Genomic DNA, 26,602 nt, shown 5'->3' on the forward strand with positions numbered 1-26,602 from the left:
TTGATTTTTTTGGGATCAAAATTGGAATTAATTTTTCACTCGTTATTTTTCCTCGAAAAGTGCTAATTCCAAGAAAAAAATAATAGTAAAAGCAGAAAAATAAATAAATAAGAAAAAAAAAAGAAACTAGTTTTTAATAAAGGAATATGCGATGGCTTTGCCAAGTAAATAAGATGTAATAATAATATCCAGCTGCCAAAACAACAACTTTGGAACTTCACTTAAACCTTAAATTAGAAGAAGAATATTGAGACAGCCTACAGATAAGAAGTTTTTGCAGCTTCTTCTTACGTCACGAAGATGTACGATAATTCCGTAAATCCAATGTCACATATCAAACCAATCATGAGAAACGAACGGAAAAAAAAAAGAAAAAAAAAAAGAAAAAGAAAACCCTATATCGAAAAGCTCAAATAAACGCACTTCTTGATCTTACATTTCGGTTCTGCTCGTGTATATATATAATAATCTTCAAGTGTCCATAACTCGATCTTCCTAAGCTGCAATTCCTGTTTCACAACGAAACATTAAATTAGTTTATCAACGTATATTCATAATAAGAGAAACTCGACAACAAGAAAGTTCCGGAGGTTTCCGATATATATATATATATATATATATATATATATATATATATATATATATATATATATATATATCAAAAGATTTACCTCTATTAGCAGTGACACTATAACCTCCATCATAAAGAGCTGAATTGTTAGAAGCAACATTTGCTGCTGCAGAATCCTCAAACTCTCGAGACGAAGAGAGCCAACTATGATCGGTATAAAACGAATCGCCCCCATATAATTTACCAAAATACCCTTCACCAATGTTGTTTCCGACAGAGTAAAGCCCATCGTTTCTAACATAACCGTTTCTTCCAGCTCCATTATTCTCCCTATTCCCGATCCCAAAACCACTATTTCCACTCCCGATTATTCCAGCATTCGCACTCCCGAACCCACCCACATTTCCAAGAAAATCGTTCGAAGCACTCAATAAAGAACCACTGAAGTACGAACCGCTGAAGTAAGAGTTCGCCCCGTTTCCAAAACCCAAACCCGTATCCCCGTTTCCCACACGGGTCGACCCGAACCCAGATTCCAAATTCAGTCCATAAGGTGGATATCCACTTCGACTAAACCGATCAGCGAAATTCGAACCATGCACCGGACTGTTATTATTATTATAAGCGCTGACGAAGCTGCTAACTCTGCTTAAACCATGATTAACTTTCGGACCGGGAGACAACTCCTTTGGGACGGCCCTTTTGACCTCGACGGTTTTTCCGTTGAGTTCGTGAAAGGGTTTGAAGAGAACTTTCTCGACTGCTTCTTCCGAATCGTAAGTTATGAAGCCGAACCCTCTTGGCCTTTGTGTGTTGTGGTCGTACATAACAACTACATCTGTTATTGTACCGAATTGATCGAAGTAAGATTTGAAGTCTTTATCGGTGACAGTGGAAGCTAGGCCACCGACGAAGATCTTTCTTGTACGTGCCGGGCCCGGCGACCCGTGGGGCCCGTTTGTGTTTCGGTTGAAGTTTTGGTGGTCGTCTCTTGGAACAGCCTTCTTTGCCTCCACCTAGAATAAATTGGATAAACTTGTGAACGTTCTTGGATGCATAAATTGGAAAAAAAATTGAAACTTTTTCATGCAATCGAAAAAATTGCGTAAATTTATCGGTGCTTGCTTCGAGTAAAATTCTAAACGACGTGCTTTCGTAGAATCGATTGTTCACAAAAATTTCAAATTATGTCTTCGTAAAAAAATCGAAGGAATTTCAAGAACTTGCACATACACTAAACATCACACTTGCATAGATTCAAGGACTCGAATACATTAATTCCCATCTCAACTGTCGAACGTTTGCATTCGAAACGTACATATAAACAAAAGTAAAACAGAAAAACGAATCACAATACGCCTTCTTTATGAATTCAAGAAAGCATAACATAATCGAAATGCCCTCATTTCAGAATTTTGATCAACAAGACTACACGATCACGTTTGCCGAACATTCGACTAAAAATTCAATAAACAAAAGTAGAAAAACGACTTACAGTTCTTCCATCTATGATATGCCTCTCCCTCACGACTCGTTCGGAAACAGAAGCATTCGCAAAAACCACAAAACCGAAGCCACGCGCACGACCAGTGGTTCGATCCTTCATTATCACAGCTTCAACTACTTGACCAAACGCTTCGAAATACTCTCTCAAACGCTCTTCGCTCGTTTCCCAAGAAATCCCACCGACAAACAACTTCCCAGCTTCCATTTCCTCCTTTTTTTATCTGCACACACGAATCGCCAATCGACCAACCAACTTCCGGTTACTATATCTAATCCAATGAACCAATACATAAAGAATTATCCATAAAGCAAAATGCCACCAATTACGAAGATACCGAAAAAACGAAAGATCGACTAGCAAGTAAGCTAGATCATCACTAAACTAAATCGGATTACCATAATCAATAAAGAATCATCGATCAAAACTTTAAAAGGAACCCAATCATCGCAAAAACATGATAATGTAGATTGAGTAAAGAAAAAAAAAACAATACCTCAAAGTAAAAAAAAAATATCACAATAAAAAATGGCGGAAATCTTGTTCAGCAAGGGATAATCCGATCTTCAACGGATCGAAAAATTCAACAGCCTGATAATGCAAAACCCATCACAAAAAAACAATAAAGACTTCAACTTTGACTACAAACAAGCAAAAAAAAAAGAACAATATATAAATAAATAAATAAATAAATAAAAAATACCCAGAAAAAAGAAAATGGATTCAATTGAAGATCTGAGAGGAAGGCATGGATAGAGAAGCAGAGGGCTGAAGGGCCCTCTTCTCTTCTTCCTCTTTTGCTTGTAATTGCTGCTCTTTTGTTCTTGTTAATTGTTTATTTATAATAAATAAAATTGGTAAAGATGAAGTATTTATAGTATGTGTTTATGTGAAAGAGAATATAGATAGGCAGTGTGGCCCGTGGGGATTGATTTTCACATCCAAGAATGGGTAAATATGGTGTTCATATTTGCTGCGCAGATACGTTTTTGTGTGTATATATAGTTTTTATATTATTTATATACATTTTCTTTTTCTTTTTCTTTTAGAGAGAGAGAGAGAGAGAGAGAGTGCCCTTTGGTTATCCTCTCGTGTAAGAAATGTGGAAGAGGAGAGACAATATAGGGTGTTTTATGAAGTTTTGAAATTTATGTGGGGCCAAAATATAATTAAAGAAGTGGGGGGTTTTTAATTGTCATATGATCCTCCTATGGGTGGAAACGGAAACCGGGTTTTCGAATTTCGTCACCTTCGATTCGAAAATTTGTTGTTTTAGAACGAGCAATTTTTATCGTGCCGTTTTATCCGATTTTTTTTTTATTATTTTGGAACAATTATTTTCATTTCAATTTCCAAAATTTTGATTTTTGATTTTTTACCGATTGTTTTTTGAATGAAACTGAAATTAGTTTTCGTTCTAAAAGAATTGCTTCTACGGTGCTAATTTCGGTTCGAAATGTACCGACCATTGTTTTGTAAATTTTCTTCTAATTTTACAGCTACATTATAAAAGATTAAACCAACCCTCGTTAGAAGAGTTGATATATAGCTATACTATTATCGATTTACCGTAATGTATAGGGTTTGAATCATGAACACTAATTTGTAACGAGATTTGAATTTCTTAAAAAAAAAAAATTGTCACTTTCAAGATTGATGGCAAATCTTCTTCATTGTGTTTTATGGTCATTAAATTACGATTAGTGAATTAATTATATTATATTTGTATTGCACCAAGAAGCTGGATATGGATATATGAACGTGTAGTGCTTATTCACCATGGATTAGTATTTATTAAAGAATTTGCTAATGGATTTTTTTAATTATACTATCGTACTCAATATTTTTTTTATTTTTTTTTTAAATTTATAATTTTGCGAAAAGTTTAGATCAAATTGTTAAAAGACTCATTAAATTAGTAATATTAGCAAAAATACCCATGTTATATATTTTTATAACACACAACCCTTAATTAATGGTGAGTTTTTAAGAGGTAATTCCCCATTTTTTTACTTTTTTATTTTTAGGGTGTTATATATATTAGATATATATATATATAGGTAAAAGAAAAATTAAAGTGGGATACGTGTGAAGGACAGAAGGAATCCCATATTTGCTTACTCATCAATCACTTACACATAATGCTTAATGCACATGCAATTAATTATTATCAAGAAATAAAATCACAAAATTTATTTTTAACCTGTCCAATTTATTCCATGTTATACTGATCAATAAATAAAATGTAAATTAAAAACAAAAAAAGAATTGGTAATTTGATTATGTGATGGTGTACATGTTATGAGTTTTTGAAAAAATCAAAATGTTTGTGGAAGTCAACGCGCTTTATAGCCTCGTGACATAGCAAAAGTTGATTTAGGTGCCCAATATTATTAAAAGCTATATATTATTTATATTGGGAAAATAACAATTTATTTTATTTAAAAGAAATAAAAGAGAAAATATAGGACAAGGTATAGAATTATGATATGGTCCGTGCCCACTTTTATTTCCTAATAAAAGTACTAAAGCATTAGATATTGTTTACATGTATTATTATAATTTTTAATTTTTTTTAATATTATAATGTGAAATATAATAAGATTGGGGATTACTTGTATGTTTCATTATTCTCTTCTTAATATAATAACAAAATCAAGATTATTTATTTGTAACAAATATCATATGCTATTCTTTACATTGAAATTTATAATTATGAATTTGATTCAATAAACAAATATCCTATCTCTCTTTAATTACTATCTCCATGCAGAAGCTGTAACCAAAGCTCTGTTTTTCCATGCAAGATACAAAGCTCCATTCCCCTCCACCATTCTATAATTCCAACTATACCCTCCCAACATAACCCTAATCGAGTCACTAACCGACGAACTCAGTGGCATTTGAGTAAATCCCGCCATAGTCAGCCTCAATTTCCACTTACCGAAAAGCTCGTGCCTCTCGACTCTATCGTCTCCCTCACAAGCTATTATATTCACCACATCCTTCGCCACACAATGCTCCTCCGCGTTAATCCTTTGCCTATCTTCCCTCGATCTTGCAGCATCGATCGACTCGAACATATTCGTGTAGTAATCCAAGGTTTCGTAGAACCTCTGCAAGAAAGTCGAAGTGTTGGTGTTCGATTCTTGCTCTGCCAAAGTCAACACTTTCGGCGACAACCCTTTGACCAGTCGAAGGAGTCGGTCGCGTTGATTCAAAGTGCTCACACTCTCGTCCGGTATATGGTGAAGTACGTACGGGAAACTTACGGCCAGTGCTTCCCCATCTCGAATTTCAAGATTATTACATAGTTCGACCTCGTTTTCAGACATAGCTGCACCATTGAATTCGAAGTGGACCCCACAAGATTCGGCCACTTGGGCTAATCTACGGCCCACTAAATCAAGCCCACCTCCTCGAGCGTGGGCAGATTCGGAATCATCAACCCCCGTAATGCGTACACATGGGGGCCCACCGGGCCGACGGGAAATATCTTGAATGAAGGACACCCATTGGCTGCCCTGCGCGATTTGGAAATCGATGATGTGGATTCTTTTCTCGTTTTGCATGGCTTCTTCGATGACAACATTTGCAGAAATGTAGGCGAACTTGTAATAAGGGCAGATCTCGTAGAGCACTTGCATGTACGACATTAATTCGGAGCTTGTCGGTTCTCTGCACTTCAATTTCTTGTAAATTATGCTTCCGGAAGATAATAATCTTGCTCTTAGCCCTTCGAGCATGTACGCACCTAATCTCTGTAAAGGGTCGCCACATACCGAAACCCTTTTTTCTAATACGCGCAATAGAGCTTCGAAAGTTGATACCGCCATTTTTCCATCGGAATACGAGATAGTTTCAGCACAGGCTACGAGCAATTGTTTGAGGTCCATTTGAGGGGCAATTTCCAAGATTCTGTTTAAGGAGGGACTGTGGTCGATATCACATTCGGGCCCCACAACTTCGTAAGTATTGTTATCTGACGAGTGATGGAGTTGTGGAGAGAAGGGGCTTCGATTGGAGGAGATACTTGCAGACGAAGCTGAACTGTGTGTAGCATTGTTGCATGTTGGTGGTGTTGATTCGAGAGTATAGAATTGATTTGAAAAATAATATGGCTTAATTGTCTGATGGTAAGTTTGAGGCTCTTGCATCTCTCAATAAGAGATCGAATTTAACTACTTAGAGGAAATCGATTTCGAGCCGGTTTTTCTTTTTTTCTTTTTCCGGGACAGACTTTCGCAAGAGCAATTAAATCTGCAATTCGAAAGAATGTAGATTTAGTGCATTTCAACGATAAAATTATCCGTCTGTTAAGTTTACGCGACGAGCGACAGACAAACATAATCGCAACCATAAAACATATCCTAAAAGAACAATTATTCAAACACAATGCAGTAATTAACACAATTGCAGGCTAAAAACAACTATTTCAACACTAATCGCATAAATTACGTATACATACAGCGTACCGTACCTTAAATATAACAGTTATCGACATATCATTATGCGGAAAAGCAACCAAGTATGAAGAATATTGTGAAAAAAATCCAAGTGGCAAAATGTAAATACACAACAAACAGTTGTATCAAATTTACACCAAAATATGAACTCATAAACTCCAATTACAATTAATCAATTATAATAATCAGTGGCAAATAATCCAAAACAAAACACAAATTTTGTAAAAGCACAACACCGCCTCCTCTGAAACAAAACCCCAAAAAATGAGGGTAAATTTAACAGGAAAAAAAATGCAGAAAAAATAAATAAATTCTCAGACCATATGAGAAATTTCGTGTAAAACCCTCACTTTAAACTTCGCAGGTACAATCATTAAGAAAAAAAAACAAATCGAAATATGAAATGAAATAAAACGTACCTGTGAGATCAATTCTCGCCAGAGAGAGAGAGAGAGAGAGAATTTGGATTGGGGGGAGAGAGATGATTTCAGTTATATATATATATATAGTTGTGGGATTAGTGTGTGCAAAACAGTGAATTAATGTGTGCTTTTTGTTAATGAGGTTGCCTCGTAAATACCCGTTCGGAAAGCGTGTGGACGCGGACCGGAACCCGGACCCGGACCCGGTGCCTAGATGTTTCTTATTCTCACGCACGTGTCAAAGACCGTGGTCAAACCAATTCATTCTAATTGGGCTGAAATGGATTACTTGAGATAAATGAGTTAATTGCCCATTTGTACCATTTCTGGCCCAATTAACAGATAATAATAATAATAATTATTATTATTATTATTATATAAAACTTACATGAATAAAAAATACCCACATAATTTATAAAAAATAATTAGCATATTTTCCTCTCGTCTCTATTTTTTGTTCTCACAAAAAGGGTGTTTGACTAAGTTTATAAGTTGCTAAAAATAGCTTATAAGATATTTTTTTAAATATCTTAAAAATTCAAAAAATAAGTTGTTGGAGAACTTTTAAGATATATTTTTAAAAGTATCTATACTCCACTTTTTTATTTAAACGGTCTTTTAGTTTCATTTTTCCGGAATTACGATTGGAAGTCATACTCGATCGACTAGGCAAAAAACAGAAATTTAATTTTTTTTTTTCAATTTCCGACGTTTTGGAGTAGCATTAAGTAAATCTTGTCCATTATATATATTTTGTAGACGCTACACCCGATAAATTATTCAAATATCAATTGCAGTTTTGTTAGGCTCCCATTGGATGCTCTCTTCCACTTCTATTGAAATACACACACTCACACACAAACAAATATCAATTGCACGCTTTGTCTATTTTATTTAATAATTTCCATAATGAAATATTAATTAATTAATTAATTGCAGCTTTAATCTGTGCCAAGCCATTATCTTCCAAACAACACAAAGACAAGAAGAACATGAATTGAGATCGAGGGAGAATGTTTTCTTGTTCTTTTCCAATTATTAAAGGGAATGTCCCTCATTTTATTATTAATTCTTTTTTTAATTATTATTATTATTACAATTATTATTTGTCCTAATTCAAAACATCCATCATTGTATTATAGTATTATTATAGAGTTCAATTAAAGAATCATAGGCTCCTTTGATTATTCCCACTTCTAATGTTTGGCCTTAAAGAATCATAGGCTACATTCCAATTACCATAACGACACCATAAATAAATAAATAAATAAATCAAGTTTTCAAGACATGTATAATGAACAAGGAGAAAAATGAATTTAAAGTTCTTGAGAGGCAAATTGATTATGTAGAACTTCGTAAATTACCATTAGTAGCATCAAATTGATATCGGGCACAAAGCCAAAACAGAAGTCCTAGATCTACCATCTGACTCACCGAGTTGATTTACAAGCACTCAACTAAGAATTAGCTCACTGAAACAGTCGAAAAATTAACAAAATTCTTTTCTCACTAAGTTTCCCTCGTCACATTCCATCACCGAAGATCCGAGAAGAAAAAGAATGAACAGTGTTACACCTCTCTCTCTCACACAGTCTGCCGCTTTTATAGCATACAAAGCAACGGTCAAAGACAAGAAAGTTGTCTTCGAGTTAATGCCTCCTCGATTAACGTTGAAGAAAGTCGCCAGAAAACGACATGGAAAAAGCATAAGATTTACAAGAGAAGATGAGAGAGAGTAGAGAAAGAAACATTTCAATCGGTCAAGATCAGTCAAACCACTTAAATCGAGCTTAAATTGACTACTAGACCGATCCCAAAATTTTGGGCTCCTCAATTATTGTGTTTCTGAACCGTATTCGATCACATAGTGGAAAATACATGCAAACACTAACAATACTACAATGAATTGTTTGCAAAGAAAAAAAAAGTTACACACTCAAACTTTACGGTGTATTTATCACAAAAACACTCACAATATTCGATTTTATCTTGAACCATACTCCAACCTCCGCGCGACGTAATTATTGCTGCCAATAAAATATAATTATTGAAAGGAAGAAAAGGAAAAGTTTCATGATAATTAAAGAAGCATTATCTTCTTGCAAATCAAAGCTAAAAAAAAAATTGGGGCCTTTGAGAATAATATGACAAAGCAATGACCAAAAAAAAAAAAAAAAAGCAACAAAATTATTCCTCCAAACACACCCTTCCATGTGCTTGTTTTAAGTATTTAACCTATAAACTTCGTACTTTGCAAGATAGTCCTCTCGTCGTTTTCCTCTTGTACTCAACTCCTTTTTCGCCGATTCTTCTCTTTAAATTAATCAATTAATTAAAATTTATGTCACACTCTCTATATATAAATGTAACCAGAAACTTAGCCATGCAGCTTAATAATACTTGTGGTATATTTATAAGAAAAAAATGGTGAAGGAAGCAGATCAATACGGTGCTGTTTCCTCGATTGCTTTGCTTCGAAAGAGATTCCGACAAATCGAGAAAACGAAGGAGTTGAGACAAGGGAAACAGTTTCTGCAAATGCTGTCCGACGAAAGAAAGAGAGAGAGAATGTTTCTTTCTGAATATTACAACATCTGCCAGCTCTCTCTCTCTCTTGGCCGCCTGCCGCCGGAGGAACGTCGTTTGCTGACCAAGCAACGGGCCCCACACGCACCACCGCCACCGAAGAAGAATATTCCGTTATTGTTCGATGATAATGATGCAGCCCGATTTTGTACTTCACTAGTCAAGATTGAAACTTGTAATAGTTCCGTTCAGTGTTCGGATATCGATACTTCCCTCCATCTGTGAAAACTAAACGCCGTTTTTCAAATCGATCCGGCCATTTTGTTTCTTTGTTTAGTATCATCAGTTATATATAATTTAGTTATAGCCTATAGGTGATCATGACTTATATTTCTCTTTCAACATTTATTTTGCCAGAATTTCGCATTATCAATCATCAAGGCACGAGTTTTAACAAATTTTGAATCAGAAAATTGGGGATTTGGGTGCAAAATTGCGTATATACCCTAAAAGGACAAAAATACCCTTTAAGTTGACGAGACATGAAAAATACGCTGAGAAAGTCCTATTTAGGGTAAAGTGCAACTATAACGAAATTTGGAGGCGGAAAATCTAATTTTTAAATTTGTAGGAGTGAAAGTGCAAAAACTATAAATTTTCAGGGGCAAACTGCATTTTGCCCGGAAATAAAATACTAGGGAGTCAACGGAACAAAAGTCAGACACGAGGGAAATAAGAACGTTGCCGGGAAGTGGGCCCCACCAACCATCTGCAGACGACCGTCAACACGCTAATCCGGTTACCGTATATAGTCTCTACTTTCCTATTTGTCTCACTCTTCGACGGGTCAAACAAGTAAACCAAACGGAGGACTTGTACACGAGCTTCCCCCAAATCCTCTCAATTAGGGTTTCTAACGGGGGTGAAAATTGGGTCAATTTTACGTGATTTTGAATCAATTCCGCCAGATTACACTTTGTCCCAGGTAAGAAGTATGCATCTGTTTCATATCTCTGTTAGTAATTATTTTCCTCCTTCTTTTTGCTGCTGCGTAGTATCAGTTCACTTGGTCTAGATCTCGTTCGCGATGCTATTGCGTGTTTGTTATGGTTTTAGTGGACTCGTTTATCTGCTTCTTTGATCTTCGTTCGTTTAAATTTATTGAATTGAACATTCAGTTTTTTCATTTCTTCTGTTTTCGTGTCTGCTTTGGTTGTTCCTGTTTCCTGAGTTGAAGCCTGGTATATGCTTGATTGCTTGTTGAAATTAGATGGTCAGAAATGTTTGTTTTTCTCTTTGGTCCCCAATTTTGACTTTTTTTTTAAGTTTCAAACCCCAATTTTGACTTTTTCCCCCCTGATGTAGGCAGGATTCTGCAAAAGCCCGAAAAGGTCTCATGAAATTACCTGAATGATTCTTTTTAAAAATACAAATCTCGTTTTTTTTTTTTGCATATTAGGCTGTTTACTTCGTTTGATTTCTATTTTGAAATAAGTATTTCCAATTTCATGGCGTTTCCACCTTCAGTAGAGAGGTTGCTGAGTGAAATTTACCTTTTTGCCCCTCCAGATTATAGAGGGCAATCTTGGATGGGAACACCATCTGGATCTCATTTCAATAGTCAATCCTCAATGCTGCCGCCTCGTCAACAGCCACGCCCTGGAGGCAGGGGGCTACAAACCTCCCTCTCCTTGGTCTCACCCGATGCATGTGGGTCCCCAAATCCCGAACGTGGCTCCAATTCTGACCACGTACGCGAATCCCCAACCGAAAGTGCTAGTTCACGAGAAACCTGGCCCACAGCCGATGCTTTGATAGCAAAGAAACTCGAGAAGGAAAAAGACATGGAGAATAATTATGCCGAGCACTCTGTTGTCAGGCATTTTTCGAGTTCGGATAAGATGTCCCTTCAAGATGTAGCTAGAGAGAGAGTGGAAGTTATAGCAGAACGTATGCAGAATCTTCCGGATAAGTACCTGGACAAGTTCAAGAACGAACTCCGCTCGTTTCTTGAAGGGTTAGGTGGTTCTCAACAAAGAGAAGAGTTCCTTTTTTTACAGAAGGTGGTCCAAAGTCGAGGCGATTTGACCGAAAAAACACTAACAATGGCGCACAGGATTCAGCTAGAAATTCTAGTTGCTATGAAGACTGGAATTCAAGCTTTTTTGCATCCAAGTGTTAGCCTCTCTCAAGCTTCACTTATCGATATTTTCTTGTACAAACGATGCAGAAACATAGCGTGCGGAAACGCATTGCCTGCAGAGGAGTGTACATGTGATTTGTGCTCGAAGAGGAACGGTTTTTGCAACCTATGCATGTGTGCGATATGCAACAAGTTTGATTTTGAGGTTAACACGTGCCGTTGGATTGGGTGTGATTTGTGTTCACACTGGACTCACACGGATTGTGCTATTCGAAACGGGCAGATTGGAATGGGTCCGTGTGTTAAAAACGGTTCCAGCTCAGCGGAGATGCTTTTTAGATGCCGAGCTTGCAGTAGGACTTCTGAGTTGGTTGGGTGGGTGAAGGATGTGTTCCAACACTGTGCACCGAGTTGGGATAGAGATGCTTTGATTCGAGAACTCGATTTTGTGAGTAGAATATTCCGTGGGAGTGAAGATCCGAGAGGCAGGGAATTGTTCTGGAAGTGTGAGGAGCTTATCGAGAAATTGAAAAACGGGGTTGCCGAACCTATGGCTTGTAAATTGATCTTATTGTTCTTTCAAGGTTAGCTTTATTCACGATGCTATACTATCATATGCTTAAAGGTGGGATTGGAACGTAATTTTTTTAATTTCGCCGATTCCGATCTGAATATTTCTGATTTCGGAACAACAATTTTCATTCTGAATTCCAAAAGTTCGGATTTCTGATTTTTCATTTTTTTTGAATGGAATTGGAATAAGTATTAAATTCTGATTTCCGATCCGATTATAATTTCCTAAAATATTTTTAAAATTCCAATTTATGTCCGAAAATACTATTATGTATGTTATATTTGTAGGAGAATTAAAAACATGGAAATTCTGATTCGAAAATTTCGATTTTGGAACAAGATTTTCCATTCCAATTTCGGAAGTTCCGATTTCCGAATCTTTTATGAACGGAATTGAAATTAGTTCCTATTTTTACCCTATGTCCATTTTAATTTATTTTCCGAGGTACTGTGTGTCTTCTTTTGAGTAATGAGAGGAACACATGCGATGTACATATAAAAGTTCTGGAAATGATTTCACCACTTTAGCTCATGTTGTGCATTACTTATTTCAAGTTTCTTGATGTGTAGATTCGGTTATCCAATCTTATTACGTTAATGCATCCAGTTCCTATCCATTTCCATCTTCCTGAAAAAATCTCGAATTCAATTCTTGTTTTCAGAACTCGAGGCGGACCCCACAAAGAATCAAGAAACCGAAGAAGGCCGAACAATATCCCCACAAGAAGCATTCAATAAAATAGCCGATGTAGTCCAAGAAGCCGTCAGAAAGATGGAAACTGTAGCAGACGAGAAGATGCGAATGGTTAAAAAGGCCCGTTTGGCTGTAGAGGGGTGCGAGCAAGAACTCAAAGACAAAGCTAGAGAAGTTGCTGCACTCAAAATGGATAGGCAGAGAAAGAAGGTACAAATAGACGAGCTCGAAAGCATTGTTAGGCTTAAACAAGCAGAGGCAGACATGTTCGAACTGAAGGCAAACGAAGCCCGAAGAGAAGCTGAGAGATTGCAAAGAATTTCACTTGCGAAAACGGAGAAATCGGAAGAGGATTACGCGAGCAGGTATTTGAAGCAGCGATTGCACGAAGCTGAAGCGGAGAAGCAGTATTTGTTCGAAAAGATTAAGCTGCAGGAGAGTTTGAGCAAGCCTGTGCAGAGCGGTGCTGGAACGAGCGAGCCTTCTCATTCGATGTATAATAAAATACAGGACCTGCTCAAGAATATGTATAATACCCCTTCGAAGGGTGAGGGGCAATCGAACGACCTTCATTCTCACGGTGCTATGTGAATTAGACTTCTTTTTTAATTATGTGACTTGGAATGCGAATTTTACTCCGTGATTTGAATTATTTATGTTTTTTTTTGGGTGCTAATTTCTTGTAGTGTAGGGAAACGAGTTCATGAACTGATGTTGCAGAAACGTGTAATTTGTGTGCTTGTAACTGTAAAATCCAATTTGTCTTCTGTTTAGATGCTATTTTGTTAGTCATTTGATTCTATATGCCCTGTTTGCCAAAGGTTTTACCCTGGTAATAAACCAGTGTCAAACATGTCAGAGAAATCAAGAAGTTTGCATTATTTTATATATGTTTCTTTTCATTGAATAACAATTAGGAGATTTGCAGCACAATTTCTCATTTATTTTTTTCCTGTCTGCCATCATTAGGACACTGGTTACCAATCTTGTTGGGGAAAAAACCAAAAATCCAGTTAGATAACACCACCAATTTGTACTTTGTTTATTACCAAGATTTGTTTTCTTTAAGGATAAAACTGGGATTTCAAAGTAGATCAAATCTCAACTTGTCCTTCCTAGCAGATCTCACTTAAGATTCTTTCTTTCTCCAAAGAGGGCTATAACAAGTAGCAGTTCTTGCAAAAGCTTCAATAATCGAGCAATGTCGATAATCTCGGTCAAGATTCTACTCGTCTCAATCCTTCTTCTGTCAATCCCACACGACACAGGTAAGCATTCCCATTCATTATTACATCTTATGTTCTTGTTCTTTAAATTTTTAATGATTTTTTTTCCCAGATGCACAGTTTGAGGACTACTGTATAGCAGATGAGCAAGCTACAGAAGATTCACTGATAGGCACTATAAACTGGGCTTGCGGTAACGGTGCTAACTGCACTGCCATTCAAGAAAATCAAATGTGCTTTTTCCCAAACACGACTTTAGACCACGCCTCTTATGCTTTCAATAGCTACTATCAGAATATGAAGCACAATGGAGCTAGCTGCTACTTCACTGCTGCTGCTGTTTTAACCGCTCTCGATCCAAGTAAGATCGATTCTTTTTTAATTTTTATTTTATTTTCTTGAATTAATAATAGATACAAATTCAATCTTTTGGTAATAAAAATTCAATCTTTAATGATTGCAGGCCATGGTTCGTGCAAGTTTGAGTATCTTCCATGAAAAGGCATCTTTTTTCTCAACATAATCAAGAATCTTTGTAGGAATAATTTTCTTGAGTTTTTGCATTGCTCTTTGTATTTTGTTTCTATTATTATTATTATTGAATGAGGTGTGATGAACTGGTAATATTTTATATTAATTCAATCTGAGCTACCATTATTTAGTGTCTGTGCAATGCATGCAGCAGAAGTGTACATTAGTTCAAGATAAAGAGATAAAAAAGATAAGGAAAGCTCTACTCTTATCACCTTGTAAGAAGTGACATGGGCCTCATTCATCAATCATTAATTCAATCATAAGTGCAAACAAAATTTGTCCTACAACATTAAAAACGTTATTTAATTGGTAAGAAAAAAAAAAAAAAAAAACAGTCTTGATTTCTCTCTCCCATGTCTATTGACACGTTGTAGAAGAAAGGAATGGGGGGAATCAGAAACTCCACACCCTTCTTTAAATGAAAAATCAGAGAAAAACAGAAGCAAAATTGAAAGCCCTAGTCCTTATCTCTCTCTCTCTCTCTCTCTCTCTCTCTCTCTCTCAACTTTCTCTCTCTATTTCTTGAAACAAGAAACAGTTGCCACTTCCCAGAAAAAAAAAACTAAGTCCAAAATCTTAGGCTCTTCTTCTTCTTCAATGCTGTGTTACAGATGTCAGATTAGCCCCACATTCAATGCTGAGGTACCCATCTCTACTTCATAAATTCATATTATTAATTATTAAATAATTGTTTATATAGTGGGATAGTGGGGCACATCAATTTATTAACTTTCTTGAATAGCAAATTTTTTTTTTTTAAATTTTTTTTTTGTCTGTCTATATAAAGGGTCGAAAGTTTAATAGGTAGGTGGAATTTGTGTTTCATTAGTGTTTTTCTTTTTTTTTTTTGTCTCTTCTTGATTAAGTTGATAGTGTTCAAAAACATAGTTGGTAGTGTACTAGGTTGTAATAAGATGAGTTATCTTGGTGTAGGTGTGAGCCCAGGTAATGTTGCTGTGTACCACCATGGGAGTAATTTGAAGATTATTGACAAAAGAGTTAGGCTTACAGAAGTTGTACTAAGGTGTTTGATTTGTGGTTTAGCTCTTCTTTCTGCTCTTCTTATTGGTACAGATGTTCAGGTTAAAGAGATTTTCACTATTCAGAAAAAAGCTCAGTTCACAAACATGAAAGCCCTTGTGTTAGTAATTTTTTTTTTCAATTTTTTAATTTTTTTTAATTGAAATATGTTATTTTTTATTTTAATTTTTTGGAATTGTTTTTTGCAGATTCTTGGTTGTGGCTAATGGGATAACTGCAGCTTACTCATTAGCACAGGTTTTGAGGTGTGTGCTAAGTATGATTAGAGGAAGAGTGCTGTTTAACAAGCCTTTGGCTTGGGCGATTTTCGCCGGTGATCAGGTTTGTGGCGATTCGATACGTATTTTTATTCGATAATTTAGGAAGCTCAGCTCGTGCTCGAGCTCGATTTGGGTCGACTCGAACAAAAAATATAGATAATATAAGAAGAAAATTTGAGCAACTCGAGCTTCATTGAGCTTGACTAAAAAAACGAAATAAATTAAAGCTCGATGAAAATTCAAGAAATAGTGAATATTTTATGTGTTTGGCCCTACTCGATTCATTTACACTTCTATTTGTTTCTTTTGAAGATGATCCGTTTCAAGCATTTTGAACCTATCTTGAATATGTATTTAATTCAATATGATATGAAATTCAGCTCGAGCTCGATTCGGCTCGAGTCAAACAAAAATGATTTTTAAGAAAAAAATATAAAAGATAATTTAAAAAATAATTTTTAAAGCTTGATAAAAAAAAAAACAAAGATTGAATATTTTACTCGTTTGTCTCTACTCGATTCGTTTCTTTTGAAGATGATCACTTTCAATTCAAGCATTTGCCTTTTATAAAGTTAATTTCTACATTCGCTACGTGGATTCCTTAATTAATTAATTGTTTTACGATGCCAAGAATATGCTAATCACGCTGAACTCTAATCGCTCGTTTTTTGAATCTTCGGTGATCGTTTTTAGGTAATGGCCTACTTGACCTTGGCGGCAGTGGCGGCAGCTGCACAGTCAGCGGTGCTGGCCAAGCTAGGTCAAACGGCGTTGCAATGGATGAGCATTTGCAATATTTACGGCAAATTTTGCAACCAAATCGGTGAGGGTATTGCCAGCGGACTGCTCGTGAGTCTTTCGATGATCGTTTTATCGGCTATTTCGGCTTTTAGTCTCTTCCGTTTGTACGGAGACAATAATCGAAAGAGCAACGGAAGATGGTGAAAAAAGACATGTTTTATTTCATATTAAGTAGTTGTCCCATGTACTAGTTTTAATGTAATTTTTTTTTTTTATAAGAGTTTTATTGTAATAATAATAACATAAATACTAGAAGTATAAATAAAATAAGTATTTGGAAATTCCAATTTCCAAATACATTTATGGTTTCCAAAACCTAAATAGTTCTTCAGAAACATAACAAATAAACGACGAGTAAACTGCAAAAAAGTACGTCTGTGTAATCTTCAAATAGCAAAAACTCCCCTATGATAAATAAACTAGCAAAACCCCCCTGTAAAATTTAATCAAAGACAAAAACACCCTGATTGACTTTTGTGTGCGGTCGAGAGCTAATTTTAAGATGTGAAATGACGAAATTGTCCCCCATATATATATATATATATATATATATATATATATATATATATATTTAATTTGATTGTTTAGAAATTAAAATATTATTAAAAAATAGTAATCAATTAAATTGAAAAAATATTAAAAACTTGGTAATCAAATTTAGTATACGTTTTTTTAATCCAAAATAAAGAAATACATAATAATGGAATTTAAATTTTCTTTTTGACGTAAGGATAATTTAAAATATATACAGAAATTATCGGATAATAAAAATAGAAATAAAAGTCCAATTGTACTTTTTTAATTAAGATATAACAAAAATAAAATAATTAAAATATTTTTAAAATATAAGAAAGTATTAATTGCAAAACATCATGGGTATTTATGTCTTTTATATCAAGTCAACACTCAAATAATAACGGACAGAGTGTGCTATATAAATAATTTCATAAGAGAGTTTTTGCTAGTTTATTTATCACATGAATTTTTTTTGCTATTTGGAGATTACACATGTGTACTTTTTGTAGTTTACTCAATAATCGACAGATAAATAACGTTAGTTAGGGGTGGGTTCGAGACAGAAATTCGAAAATTAATACATTTCCGGTAAGTCAATTCCATTCATTCACAAATGAAAGTTAGTTCCAAAACTTTCTTCCATTTCTCCGTGCCACTGATAACCAAGATGGCTAATAACCAAGATGACTAATGGTAGACCGCTGGATCTCTCTTCCTATAATCTCAAAGTCTTCCTATAATCTCAAAGTCATGTAGATGTTCGACTTGCAAGCACTCGACGAATGCCTTGTTTAACAATAACTGCCAGCTCTTCTCCGGATCTAAAAGTTTCATCTCGTGAATATATGGAGCATTCATCATTGGCACCCAATCGCGGCTTGTAAGCAACAATCTACTTGTTTTTTCTGTCAGAGAGAAGATAACTTATTAATACAGTAGAAACGTGTTAAATTATTTGTATTAATATAAATACATAATAACATTGAATTTTCCAAATGTCATAAAAAGTACCGTTCCTTCACGAGGAAAGAGAGTTGCGAGAAATTGCCAGTGTTTATCTTCCCATACGTCATCGAGGACTACGAGGTACCGCTTTCCTTTGAGGCGTTGGCGGAGCCTCCACCTCCACATGACTTGCGACAACGTCGCTTTGTCGATAAAGTTGAGGACTTCTTGCTATTCGGTGATACCCACAGACAGTTGTTGCAGCAGTTCCTTGATGATTTCTCTGGGGTTGAATTCAGTCGAAACAAAAACCCAAAGACCCACAGACAGCTGTTGCAGCAGTTCCTTGATGATTTCTCTGAGCTTGAATTCAGTCGAAACAAAAACCCAAAGACGACAGTCGAAATGATCGGCAACTGCTAAGTGGTTGAAAAGATGCCTCGCGAGGCACGTGACTCTCACGTGCGCATTTGTACTTTATTTTTAGGGTTAACGAGGCGTAACCCACCAACCATCACTAGGAGAGTTGATACCTAGTCTTTATCAATAGGGTAACGGTTTAGGGTTCGAGTCCCTCCCTCCCCTACTTCCTTTTGTAATGGACCTGAATTTACTCAAAAAAAAAAAAAAAAATGAGGCTTAGAACTAGGTACCAAGCATTTATTTAATATGGTGCAACTCTCTCCACTTTACATATCCCAATATTATCCCTACATTTTTCTTTTGAATTAGACCCCCTTCCCTTAATATAGGATCGGTCAACCAATTTGTCTGCTCTCTCTCTTCTTTAATTATTTTAATTTTTTTTTTATTATATTTCGATTTTTTTTACTTTTTCCCTTTTTTTTGTTTGGAAAGATTTACAAAATTGTAGTGAACATCTAAATTAATTAATTTAACTACTAACTTTACTAGTCAACTATAATATTCTACTAGTTTGCTATAAAATTGTGTCGGTCAACTACAAAATTGTGAAAGTTAAGTTTGAAATTTTAATAGTTAGCTATAAATTGTGATAGTTAACTACTAAATTATAGTAGTCAATGATCATTTATATACCATAATTTTAAGACCAATACTCATCACCGTCAAATTATTCAACCATCGACAAGTAATTCCAACACTTTCACAATTACGCCCAAAGTCCCAAACGATCTCAACTATAACATTCTACTAGTTTGCTATTAAATCGTGTCAGTCAACTACATTAACATAGTGAAAGTTAATTATGAAATTTTAATAGTTAGCTATAAATTGTGATAGTTAACTACTAATTTATAGTAGTCAATGATCATTTATGTACCATAATTTTATGACCAAAATTCGGATTGAACTATATAGTTGATTATAGTAATTTCTCTTAAATTGAGAATTTTTATTTTATAGTTGATTTAGATGAATTATAGTTTTTTTCGATTTTTATAGTTGGTTTCGATAATCTTAAAGTTGATTTTGATAATTTTTTAGTTGATTTCAAATTTTTATGTTTGATTTTCGTTAATGTGTAGTTTTCATATTATAGGTATTATAATTATTAATTAGTTTCCATATTTATTAGGGAATTATATACAGTCCATGCCATTATTTAATTCCTTATTTACTTGTTTATTTAGGCAAATATATTTTTTATTTGGGGGCAATTTGTTTATAGATTCCTCTATGTTATATTTTATGTGAATAAATCAATATTATCCCAGTTTTTATTAATGCAATTGTTAATAATAAGGGCAAATGGCAAAAAGACACATCACATGGGACTTAAATGCATTTTGGTCCACAAAAAAAACAGTCTCTCAATTAATCCCATCCCCATGTCTTTAGTCTAAAATACCCTCAATAATATAATTCTTATCAATTCCACCCAATATGATCTAACTTCCTTAATATTACACATTGACCCCGGATTTAAACAAATATATCACATTAACCCCCAAAACTTTTTTTTTCAGAAAATAATTTTTTTTCTGAAATATTTTTTTTCCGGCCAGATTCCGGCGTTGACTTTTTTTTTTTGAAATTCTTTTTTTCATGAATTTTTTTCCGTCCGTCGGTCTCCGGCGTTGACTTTTTTTTTTTGAATTGTTTTTTCTTAGAAAAAAAATATTTTAATTAATATTACTGTTTTGACTACTAAATTACTGTCTCAGACAGTAATATTACTGTTTGAGACAGTAATATTATGAATATTATTTTTCCGAACAGTAATATTATTAATATTATTGTCTAAGACAGCTAAATTACTGTTGGAGACAGTAATTTAACATCCAAGAAAGTAATATTAATTAAAATAATTTTTTTTTAAGGAAAAAAATTAAAAAAAAAAAAAGTCAATTAACAGTTAAATTACTGTCTCCGACAGTTAAATAACTGCTGGAGACAATAATTTAGCAACGAATACAGTAATATTAATTAAAAATATTTTTTTAAGAATAAAAAAGTCAATTAACAGTTAAATTACTGTCTCCGACAGTTAAATAATTGCTGGAGACAGTAATTTAGCAACGAATACAGTAATATTGATTAAAAATATTTTTTTAAGAATAAAAAAGTCATTTAATAGTTAAATTACTGTCTCCGACAGTTAAATAACTGCTGGAGACAGTAATTTAGCAACGAATACAGTAATATTAATTAAAATATTTTTGAAGAAAAAAAAAATAGTCAATTAACAGTTAAATTACTGTCTCCGACAGTTAAATAGCTGCCGGAGACAGTAATTTAGTAGCCAAGACAGTAAAATTAATTAAAATATTTTTTTTAAGGAAAAAAAAAAAAAAAAAAAGTCAACGCCGGAGACCCGACGGTCAACGGCCGTTGACCGGCCGGAAAAAAATTTTAGGAAAACAAAATATATAAAAAAAAAAAAAAAAAAAGTCAACGCCGGAGACCGGCGGTCTCCGGCGGTCAACGCCGGAATCTGGCCGGAAAAAAAATATTTCAGAAAAAAAATTATTTTCAAAAAAAAAAAAGTTTTGAGTGTTAATGTGATATATTTGTTAAAATCCGGGGTCAATGTGTAATATTAAGGAAGTTAGAGCATAATCGGTGGAATTGATAAGAATTAGGGTTAAAATTGGGGTCAAAATTGAAATTAGGGTTAAAATTGGTTAATTGATGAAATTTGGCTAAATTGGGGTGTAAATCATGAAATTGGAGTTGAATTGGATTTCAATGAATTAGGGATAATTTTGGTATATATAAAAGGATTTTCCTTATTTGCAAATAAATTTGAATGGGGTGGATTTATTTGGAAGACAAACAAGTTGGATGTTCCTATTTTAATTAAGTGCCTTTGTCATGGGGTTTTTTGTGATTACCCCTAATAATAATATCGTGGTTGTAAATCCTCCTCGCAAGACAGGACTAAAATCGTTGTTTTATTTATGTATAATATAAAATATTATATATTTTAAAAAAAATAGAATACTCGAAACTAAAATTGAATTAAAAAAATCAGAAATTTTATATACAATTTCAGTTACTTACCAAAAAAAATGAAAAATCAGAATTTTGGAAACTGGAATTGAAAAAAACAGTTTAAATTCGGAAATGTTCGAATTGAAATCGACGGAATTCTAACATTCCCTTTTGATTTTTTCACGGGCTTGACTTTGGTATCTAATTTCCCTTTTAATCATAATGGGCATTGTCAATTTGGATCAAGTTTATTTGTGTTTTATCAAACTTTGGTCCAATAAATATTTAAGGGCATAACATAAAAGCCCGGAATCATAATAATGAAATATATTTTTCGTAAGAAAGCTAGTAATCATCCCCGTGCGTGTTATGACATTTTACCAAATTATCCAAATATTTATGCGATCTCATGCATGATTATCCCCTTCTTTGTCTTAGATAATACGGTCTTGTCTTGTCTTAGACTTCATTCTAGGAGAGCAAAATAAACTACAAACTTTTACCGAAAATCCTATAATCAGATCATTCACAATCAATGCCCATAAATCCTCAATTACTCATTCATCATATAACTAGATCGGCTCTTTACCTCTTGTCTCGAGTACTATGGTATGCTAATCGAACAAGATGGAGAAAAAAAAAGCCAAAGTGGTAGTTACTATTATTTCATTCGTCCTAATAACCAACTAATTAATTAGTCAATAAAAGAAACAATCCAGATCCAAAATACAAGTTGCATGAATTTGTAGCAGAGTGATTAGTGATAAGGGAATCTGTTTAAAAAATCAGGTTTTTATTTTTTCATGCTTCCAGTCAAACCTAAATTTCACTGGAACAAGAGAATCAAGGAAGTGGTGGATGCGAGTCTTGCCAGCTTTAATAGAAAATCTCAGTAAAAGAAATCCTGCTACGGGAGTTTGGGACATTTGTTTCATCCAAAATAGTTGTGACCGGTCTAAGTTCTTCCGGAATATTACTGGCCCTCAGATTGGGGCACGCATCGATTTCCAATCTTTCAAGGTTTGGCAATCCGCCTTGTTCAACTTGTAAAACTCACAGATCGCGCATCCATAACAGCCATAAGACTTTGAGCTTTGGGAACCCATAGGCAGGTATCATCAATTCTTCTCTTCTATACGCCTCGAGTGTTAAAGTTTGAGCCCAATGAAATAATCTTTGAGTGATTTGGGCCGTGTACTTAAATAAATTGCAGCCCAATTCCTGAAATCGGGCCCAATGCAACATAAGCCCACTGATCCAGTCAAACCTAAATCTGGACCGTTTATTGTGGGGTTTCAATCTCAGCCCTTCATTTGCCCCACTCTTAAACTCTCATCTCAAACCCTAGCAGCACTTCTCTCCTGCGCCGTTTTTCTCTCTTCTCCTTGTCCCCTTCTCTCTCTACAGTATATCGTCACTCATTGTCGTTTTCCGGCGACACCGTCGCAGGTCTAGCCGGACAATGGGTGTCCTTGCCGTCGCAACTCATTTAATGCTGAAGACCGCTGATTCTTTGTGTATAAATACTGTGGTGAGAGAGAGACACAAGGTGTGATTCACCTTTTATTCAGACCAATTGTTTTCTGACCTTAATCCTCTTCTGTGAAGGTTTCGGTAGTTCTGAGTGAAGAAAATCGGGTTTGTGCTGAGTGGAGAGGGTGAGTTATTCACTGAGTTGACTGTTCATGTGTTGGTGAGTCAACTTAGAGTGAGTTTGGGGGGTCAGATCTGGGGTTTGGATCAGTGGCTGCTTGTTTTCGTTTTGGTGTTACCACCAGACCTTGGATCGACTGTATGAACACTGGAAAAGGGAACTGAGCCGTTCTAATTCATTTTACAGTTTTTATATCTCTTCCCTTATTGTTTTGGTTATACGGATCTATGGCTGAATTTGGAAGAACATGTATCTAACATCGAACAACTTGAGGTGTACCAATTCTGGCAACTTGGCCAGTTCATTCACCTTATCAGGCTCAATCCAAGCAGAGATCAAGGTCAAAGAAGAGAGTTTTGGGGGGAAATCATGGGCGCTGGGAAAGTTGTTCACTTCCCTTCGGAGTTCAAGGCGGAGTTTAAGGTGAGTAAGATTTTGCAGCATGTCAAGCCCGTCAAAGCTGCGGAGTCCATCAAATCTCAAATTGAGACACTCGAGGTTCTCTAGTCTAGTCAATGAAGTCCACAACTCACTTGTATCCGACGAGTCTTCTTGAATGACCATGCCCAATTTTCGAAGATTGTTCATATGCGTAAGCTTCTCAAGCGTGCCATCTTCCAAATTTACGGAACCCAAAGTCACGAGATACTTCAAAGAGCCTATTTTCAGTGGCACCAAAGTCCCAAGATCCGTATATAGATGACGGAGCATGTCCAATCTGCAAACAGAATTTGGCAACTTCAACTCCGCATTGTGAGATAAATCAAGTACCTCGAGTTTTTTAAGGTGAGTCAACACCTGATTGCTAATCATATATGTATCTGAGCTTCTCAATCCCAAGTAGTTTAGTTCCGTCAAGAGACCGATTGCATCTGTGACATCGGTCATTTTGAAATCTTCAAAATCTAGAAGTTGAAGGAGCTGGAATGACTTCCAATAGGATTGGCGCATATCAATCTGATTGTAGTTGTATCCTTGGAAAAACAACGACGGGATATGTTTGTTCTGATGTTCTGAATGATTAAATTATTCCACACCACCATCGACACATAACACGACACGATGGCGAGGGTTGTCCAAGCATTCCGACTTCCTATATGGGGAATAAATATCGAATCAATTTCCTTCTTCGCCTTCATGATGGAAAGATCGTGAATCAGGTCGTTCATCTTGAAAGTCTTAACCGAGCCATCTTTGGTCAACTTTTCAATATGAACCAAGTGTCTATTCACCAACTCGTTGAAATAAAATGCGCCAATGCTCTCCACAGTCTCTCCTCCAATTGCTTGCGGAAGTAGGCCTAGCACATTCCAAATGTGCACCAATCTTTTTAACCGAATTTTTGTGTCCTCCCTGAAGAAGCTCAGGCACATGAAACACGGATTAAGAAGAGGAGGCAAATTAAAGAAACTCAACTCTACTATCGTGAATATGTTACTGCCTTCAAATTTTTGGAGACTTCTATCAACAAACGCTTTCTTCAAAAGCAACTCCAAGCCCTTCTCCCGATCTAAAACTTTTTTAGGATTCACGATTCACTTTTTTAGGATTCATGACTTGAAGATTGAATGGTAAAATAAAATTGTAACAAGAGTTGAAAGAGTAAACATTTTTAAAATAAAAAGTTTTGAAAGACAGTAATTTTTTAATAAATAAATTAAAGGAATTATTTTGAAATTCGAAAAAAGAATAAATAAAGTATTTAAATTCTTAATGTTCATCATATATTTTTACTTAAAGTATTTAAATTTTCAAATATTTTAAAACTTTAATGCATTTTTTATTAAAAAAAAGTTAAATTTTTTAATTTAATTCCCGCTCGATGAACCGGTGGGCCCAAACCGCCAGTTCAACCCGGCCGGGCCACCGCTTCACTAACCGTTGCAGCTTTTGTGTTTAAAAAAATATAAATCGGGTTAACCGATGGACTAAACCGGCGGTTCACGGTTCAACACATTTTCATCATCTGAATATATTTAACTTATATCATATAATTAATTATATATAAAACATATCATAAAATTATTTTTATTTATATTTAATATAAAATATTATATATTTTGAAAACAACAAAATAACATTTGGAACTAAAATTGAATTAAAAAAATCAGAAATTTTGGAAATTTTATATACACTAGATAGGTGCACGTGCGCTACACGTGCATTGCACGTGCGTTTCACGTGTCGTGTTAACTGAATTAATTCGATAATCTTTTATATTCACTTGTTCACTTCTAGAAAACAAATATTTTCCGAGGATAAAATTCATCATGAAAACGTTTTGTAACGATTTTGTTTCGTTACCTTGTTTGTCCTCTAAAGCCCAACGCTAGAAGTTTTATTAACACGTTGATCCGACTGGATTCGTGGTGGGCTGGTTTAAAGAGTTTTGAGAAGGCTTGAACTTGAACCGGAGACCACGATAAACCTACAAGAAAGAAAAGAACCGGACTTAGGCCGGAGTTAGCACTCCGACGGCCAAGTCAGTAACTTCCTGAAGAAGATATTATGTTTATATGCGTAGTTTTGGTATATGATTATCTTTTTTCCTGTCTTTACCTGTACTTACTGCCCTTATTTATACTACATAAAGGGACGGACGCCAAATATTCTTCAATTTAATTTACCTGTCCCATCGCGGTAATTATGCATCCGGACCCCAAATTACTTTCAATTCAGTTTAATCTGTCATCTCATTGGCGGCTGCAGGTGTAAAAAGCAGGGGCCGAAACGACATTCCTCTGCTCTTGTCAGTGGATTGGACGTGCATTAAATTCCCCCATGTGCAGCAATGATCATCCCCGGTGGGCGGCGAGACGCTTGGCGAGAGAGCGAGAGGGCGAGAGACCTCTAGCTCGCGGGCTGCTCGCGACCCGTTGCGTGGTCCTTCTCGCCTACCGAATAGTTGTTTGATGGGCCCTCTTCCGTTAATGGGCTTAATGGGGCCTTTTGACTTCGTTTGGGCCTTTGGTCTTTATTGGATCTATCAAGCGATACCGGGCTGGATCAACTAGTCCCCCACTCGCGGTTACTTACGACTTAATGCTAGTGGCTGCGAGTCCGCTCCTTTGCGAGAGACAGCGTGTATCCCGCTCTAGCGACCCGTATCTCAGCATAATCAATTTGCACTGCTTCGAATAACGTGCCTCGTTTCACATTACGTAGCAGAAAAAACCGTACAAATTCCGAATAATTAAATATCTGAATTTACTAATCTATTTAATTAAAACCGTTCTTTTTTTTTTTTTTTTTTTTTTTTTTGGGAAGTCGAAACGCCGCCTGCGCTGTCCTCTCACCATTAACGCAGTG

General features: G+C 35.3%; 6 protein-coding genes across 10 annotated transcripts; 3 read left to right on the forward strand and 3 right to left on the reverse strand.

The window, feature by feature from the left end:
- Nucleotides 1-130: 130 nt before the first annotated feature.
- Nucleotides 131-3,179, reverse strand: LOC105962197 (heterogeneous nuclear ribonucleoprotein 1). Of its 2 annotated transcripts, XM_012986497.2 has the most exons (5): nucleotides 2,779-3,179; nucleotides 2,572-2,666; nucleotides 2,067-2,298; nucleotides 672-1,587; nucleotides 131-509 (listed from the first exon to the last, which is right to left on the reverse strand). In XM_012986497.2, exons 3-5 carry the CDS (start codon nucleotides 2,280-2,282, stop codon nucleotides 496-498), a joined length of 1,146 nt encoding a protein of 381 aa, XP_012841951.2. In that variant the 5' UTR covers nucleotides 2,283-2,298; nucleotides 2,572-2,666; nucleotides 2,779-3,179; the 3' UTR covers nucleotides 131-495. The 2 variants fall into 2 exon arrangements, with proteins under 2 accessions (XP_012841951.2, XP_012841953.2); XM_012986499.2 differs by lacking the exon at nucleotides 2,572-2,666 and having other exon boundaries at nucleotides 2,779-3,078.
- A 1,540-nt stretch (nucleotides 3,180-4,719) lies between these two features.
- LOC105962196 (scarecrow-like protein 13) lies at nucleotides 4,720-7,089 on the reverse strand. The gene is made up of 2 exons (XM_088822147.1): nucleotides 6,961-7,089; nucleotides 4,720-6,335 (listed from the first exon to the last, which is right to left on the reverse strand). Exon 2 carries the CDS (start codon nucleotides 6,230-6,232, stop codon nucleotides 4,835-4,837), a length of 1,398 nt encoding a protein of 465 aa, XP_088678273.1. The 5' UTR covers nucleotides 6,233-6,335; nucleotides 6,961-7,089; the 3' UTR covers nucleotides 4,720-4,834.
- A 2,092-nt stretch (nucleotides 7,090-9,181) lies between these two features.
- On the forward strand, nucleotides 9,182-13,703 carry LOC105962193 (OBERON-like protein). 2 transcript variants are annotated; one of them, XM_012986492.2, is made up of 3 exons: nucleotides 9,182-10,474; nucleotides 11,059-12,216; nucleotides 12,868-13,703. In XM_012986492.2, exons 2-3 carry the CDS (start codon nucleotides 11,079-11,081, stop codon nucleotides 13,488-13,490), a joined length of 1,761 nt encoding a protein of 586 aa, XP_012841946.1. In that variant the 5' UTR covers nucleotides 9,182-10,474; nucleotides 11,059-11,078; the 3' UTR covers nucleotides 13,491-13,703. The 2 variants fall into 2 exon arrangements, with proteins under 2 accessions (XP_012841946.1, XP_012841947.1); XM_012986493.2 differs by having other exon boundaries at nucleotides 10,322-10,481.
- A 154-nt stretch (nucleotides 13,704-13,857) lies between these two features.
- Nucleotides 13,858-14,786, forward strand: LOC148768686 (glucan endo-1,3-beta-glucosidase 4-like). Its single transcript, XM_088822150.1, has 3 exons — nucleotides 13,858-14,167; nucleotides 14,238-14,486; nucleotides 14,589-14,786. Exons 1-3 carry the CDS (start codon nucleotides 14,101-14,103, stop codon nucleotides 14,621-14,623), a joined length of 351 nt encoding a protein of 116 aa, XP_088678276.1. The 5' UTR covers nucleotides 13,858-14,100; the 3' UTR covers nucleotides 14,624-14,786.
- A 673-nt stretch (nucleotides 14,787-15,459) lies between these two features.
- On the forward strand, nucleotides 15,460-17,082 carry LOC105962195 (CASP-like protein 2B1). Of its 3 annotated transcripts, XM_012986495.2 has the most exons (4): nucleotides 15,559-15,604; nucleotides 15,734-15,800; nucleotides 15,889-16,021; nucleotides 16,654-17,082. In XM_012986495.2, the coding sequence occupies exons 1-4, from the start codon at nucleotides 15,574-15,576 to the stop codon at nucleotides 16,903-16,905; spliced, it is 483 nt and encodes a 160-aa protein (XP_012841949.2). In that variant the 5' UTR covers nucleotides 15,559-15,573; the 3' UTR covers nucleotides 16,906-17,082. The 3 variants fall into 3 exon arrangements, with proteins under 3 accessions (XP_088678275.1, XP_012841948.2, XP_012841949.2); XM_088822149.1 differs by lacking the exon at nucleotides 15,734-15,800 and having other exon boundaries at nucleotides 15,460-15,683; XM_012986494.2 differs by having other exon boundaries at nucleotides 15,464-15,800.
- Nucleotides 17,083-23,518: 6,436 nt separating this feature from the next.
- Nucleotides 23,519-25,929, reverse strand: LOC148768687 (putative disease resistance protein At1g58400). Its single transcript, XM_088821320.1, has 3 exons — nucleotides 25,921-25,929; nucleotides 24,355-24,792; nucleotides 23,519-24,313 (listed from the first exon to the last, which is right to left on the reverse strand). Exons 1-3 carry the CDS (start codon nucleotides 25,927-25,929, stop codon nucleotides 23,519-23,521), a joined length of 1,242 nt encoding a protein of 413 aa, XP_088677446.1.
- Between the last annotated feature and the right edge of the window lie 673 nt (nucleotides 25,930-26,602).

The sequence above is a fragment of the Erythranthe guttata genome, chromosome 8 (assembly GCF_056151865.1).
Source record: "Erythranthe guttata isolate IM_541 chromosome 8, IM_541, whole genome shotgun sequence".
NCBI classification, from domain to species: Eukaryota; Viridiplantae; Streptophyta; class Magnoliopsida; order Lamiales; family Phrymaceae; genus Erythranthe; species Erythranthe guttata.

Coding starts and splice junctions, on each gene's coding strand:
- LOC148768687 (XM_088821320.1), bottom strand. Junction 24,314..24,354: donor CTTGGACAACCCTCGCCATC/GTGTCGTGTTAT, acceptor GAATAATTTAAT/CATTCAGAACATCAGAACAA.
- LOC105962193 (XM_012986492.2), top strand. CDS start 11,079: ATGGGAACACCATCTGGATCTCATTTCAATAGTCAATCCTCAATGCTG. Junction 12,217..12,867: donor GATCTTATTGTTCTTTCAAG/GTTAGCTTTATT, acceptor TCTTGTTTTCAG/AACTCGAGGCGGACCCCACA.
- LOC148768686 (XM_088822150.1), top strand. CDS start 14,101: ATGTCGATAATCTCGGTCAAGATTCTACTCGTCTCAATCCTTCTTCTG. Junction 14,168..14,237: donor GTCAATCCCACACGACACAG/GTAAGCATTCCC, acceptor TTTTTTTCCCAG/ATGCACAGTTTGAGGACTAC. Junction 14,487..14,588: donor TTTAACCGCTCTCGATCCAA/GTAAGATCGATT, acceptor TAATGATTGCAG/GCCATGGTTCGTGCAAGTTT.
- LOC105962195 (XM_012986494.2), top strand. CDS start 15,574: ATGAGTTATCTTGGTGTAGGTGTGAGCCCAGGTAATGTTGCTGTGTAC. Junction 15,801..15,888: donor ACAAACATGAAAGCCCTTGT/GTTAGTAATTTT, acceptor TGTTTTTTGCAG/ATTCTTGGTTGTGGCTAATG. Junction 16,022..16,653: donor CGATTTTCGCCGGTGATCAG/GTTTGTGGCGAT, acceptor GATCGTTTTTAG/GTAATGGCCTACTTGACCTT.
- LOC105962196 (XM_088822147.1), bottom strand. CDS start 6,232: ATGCAAGAGCCTCAAACTTACCATCAGACAATTAAGCCATATTATTTT.
- LOC105962197 (XM_012986497.2), bottom strand. CDS start 2,282: ATGGAAGCTGGGAAGTTGTTTGTCGGTGGGATTTCTTGGGAAACGAGC. Junction 1,588..2,066: donor ATATCATAGATGGAAGAACT/GTAAGTCGTTTT, acceptor AATTTATTCTAG/GTGGAGGCAAAGAAGGCTGT.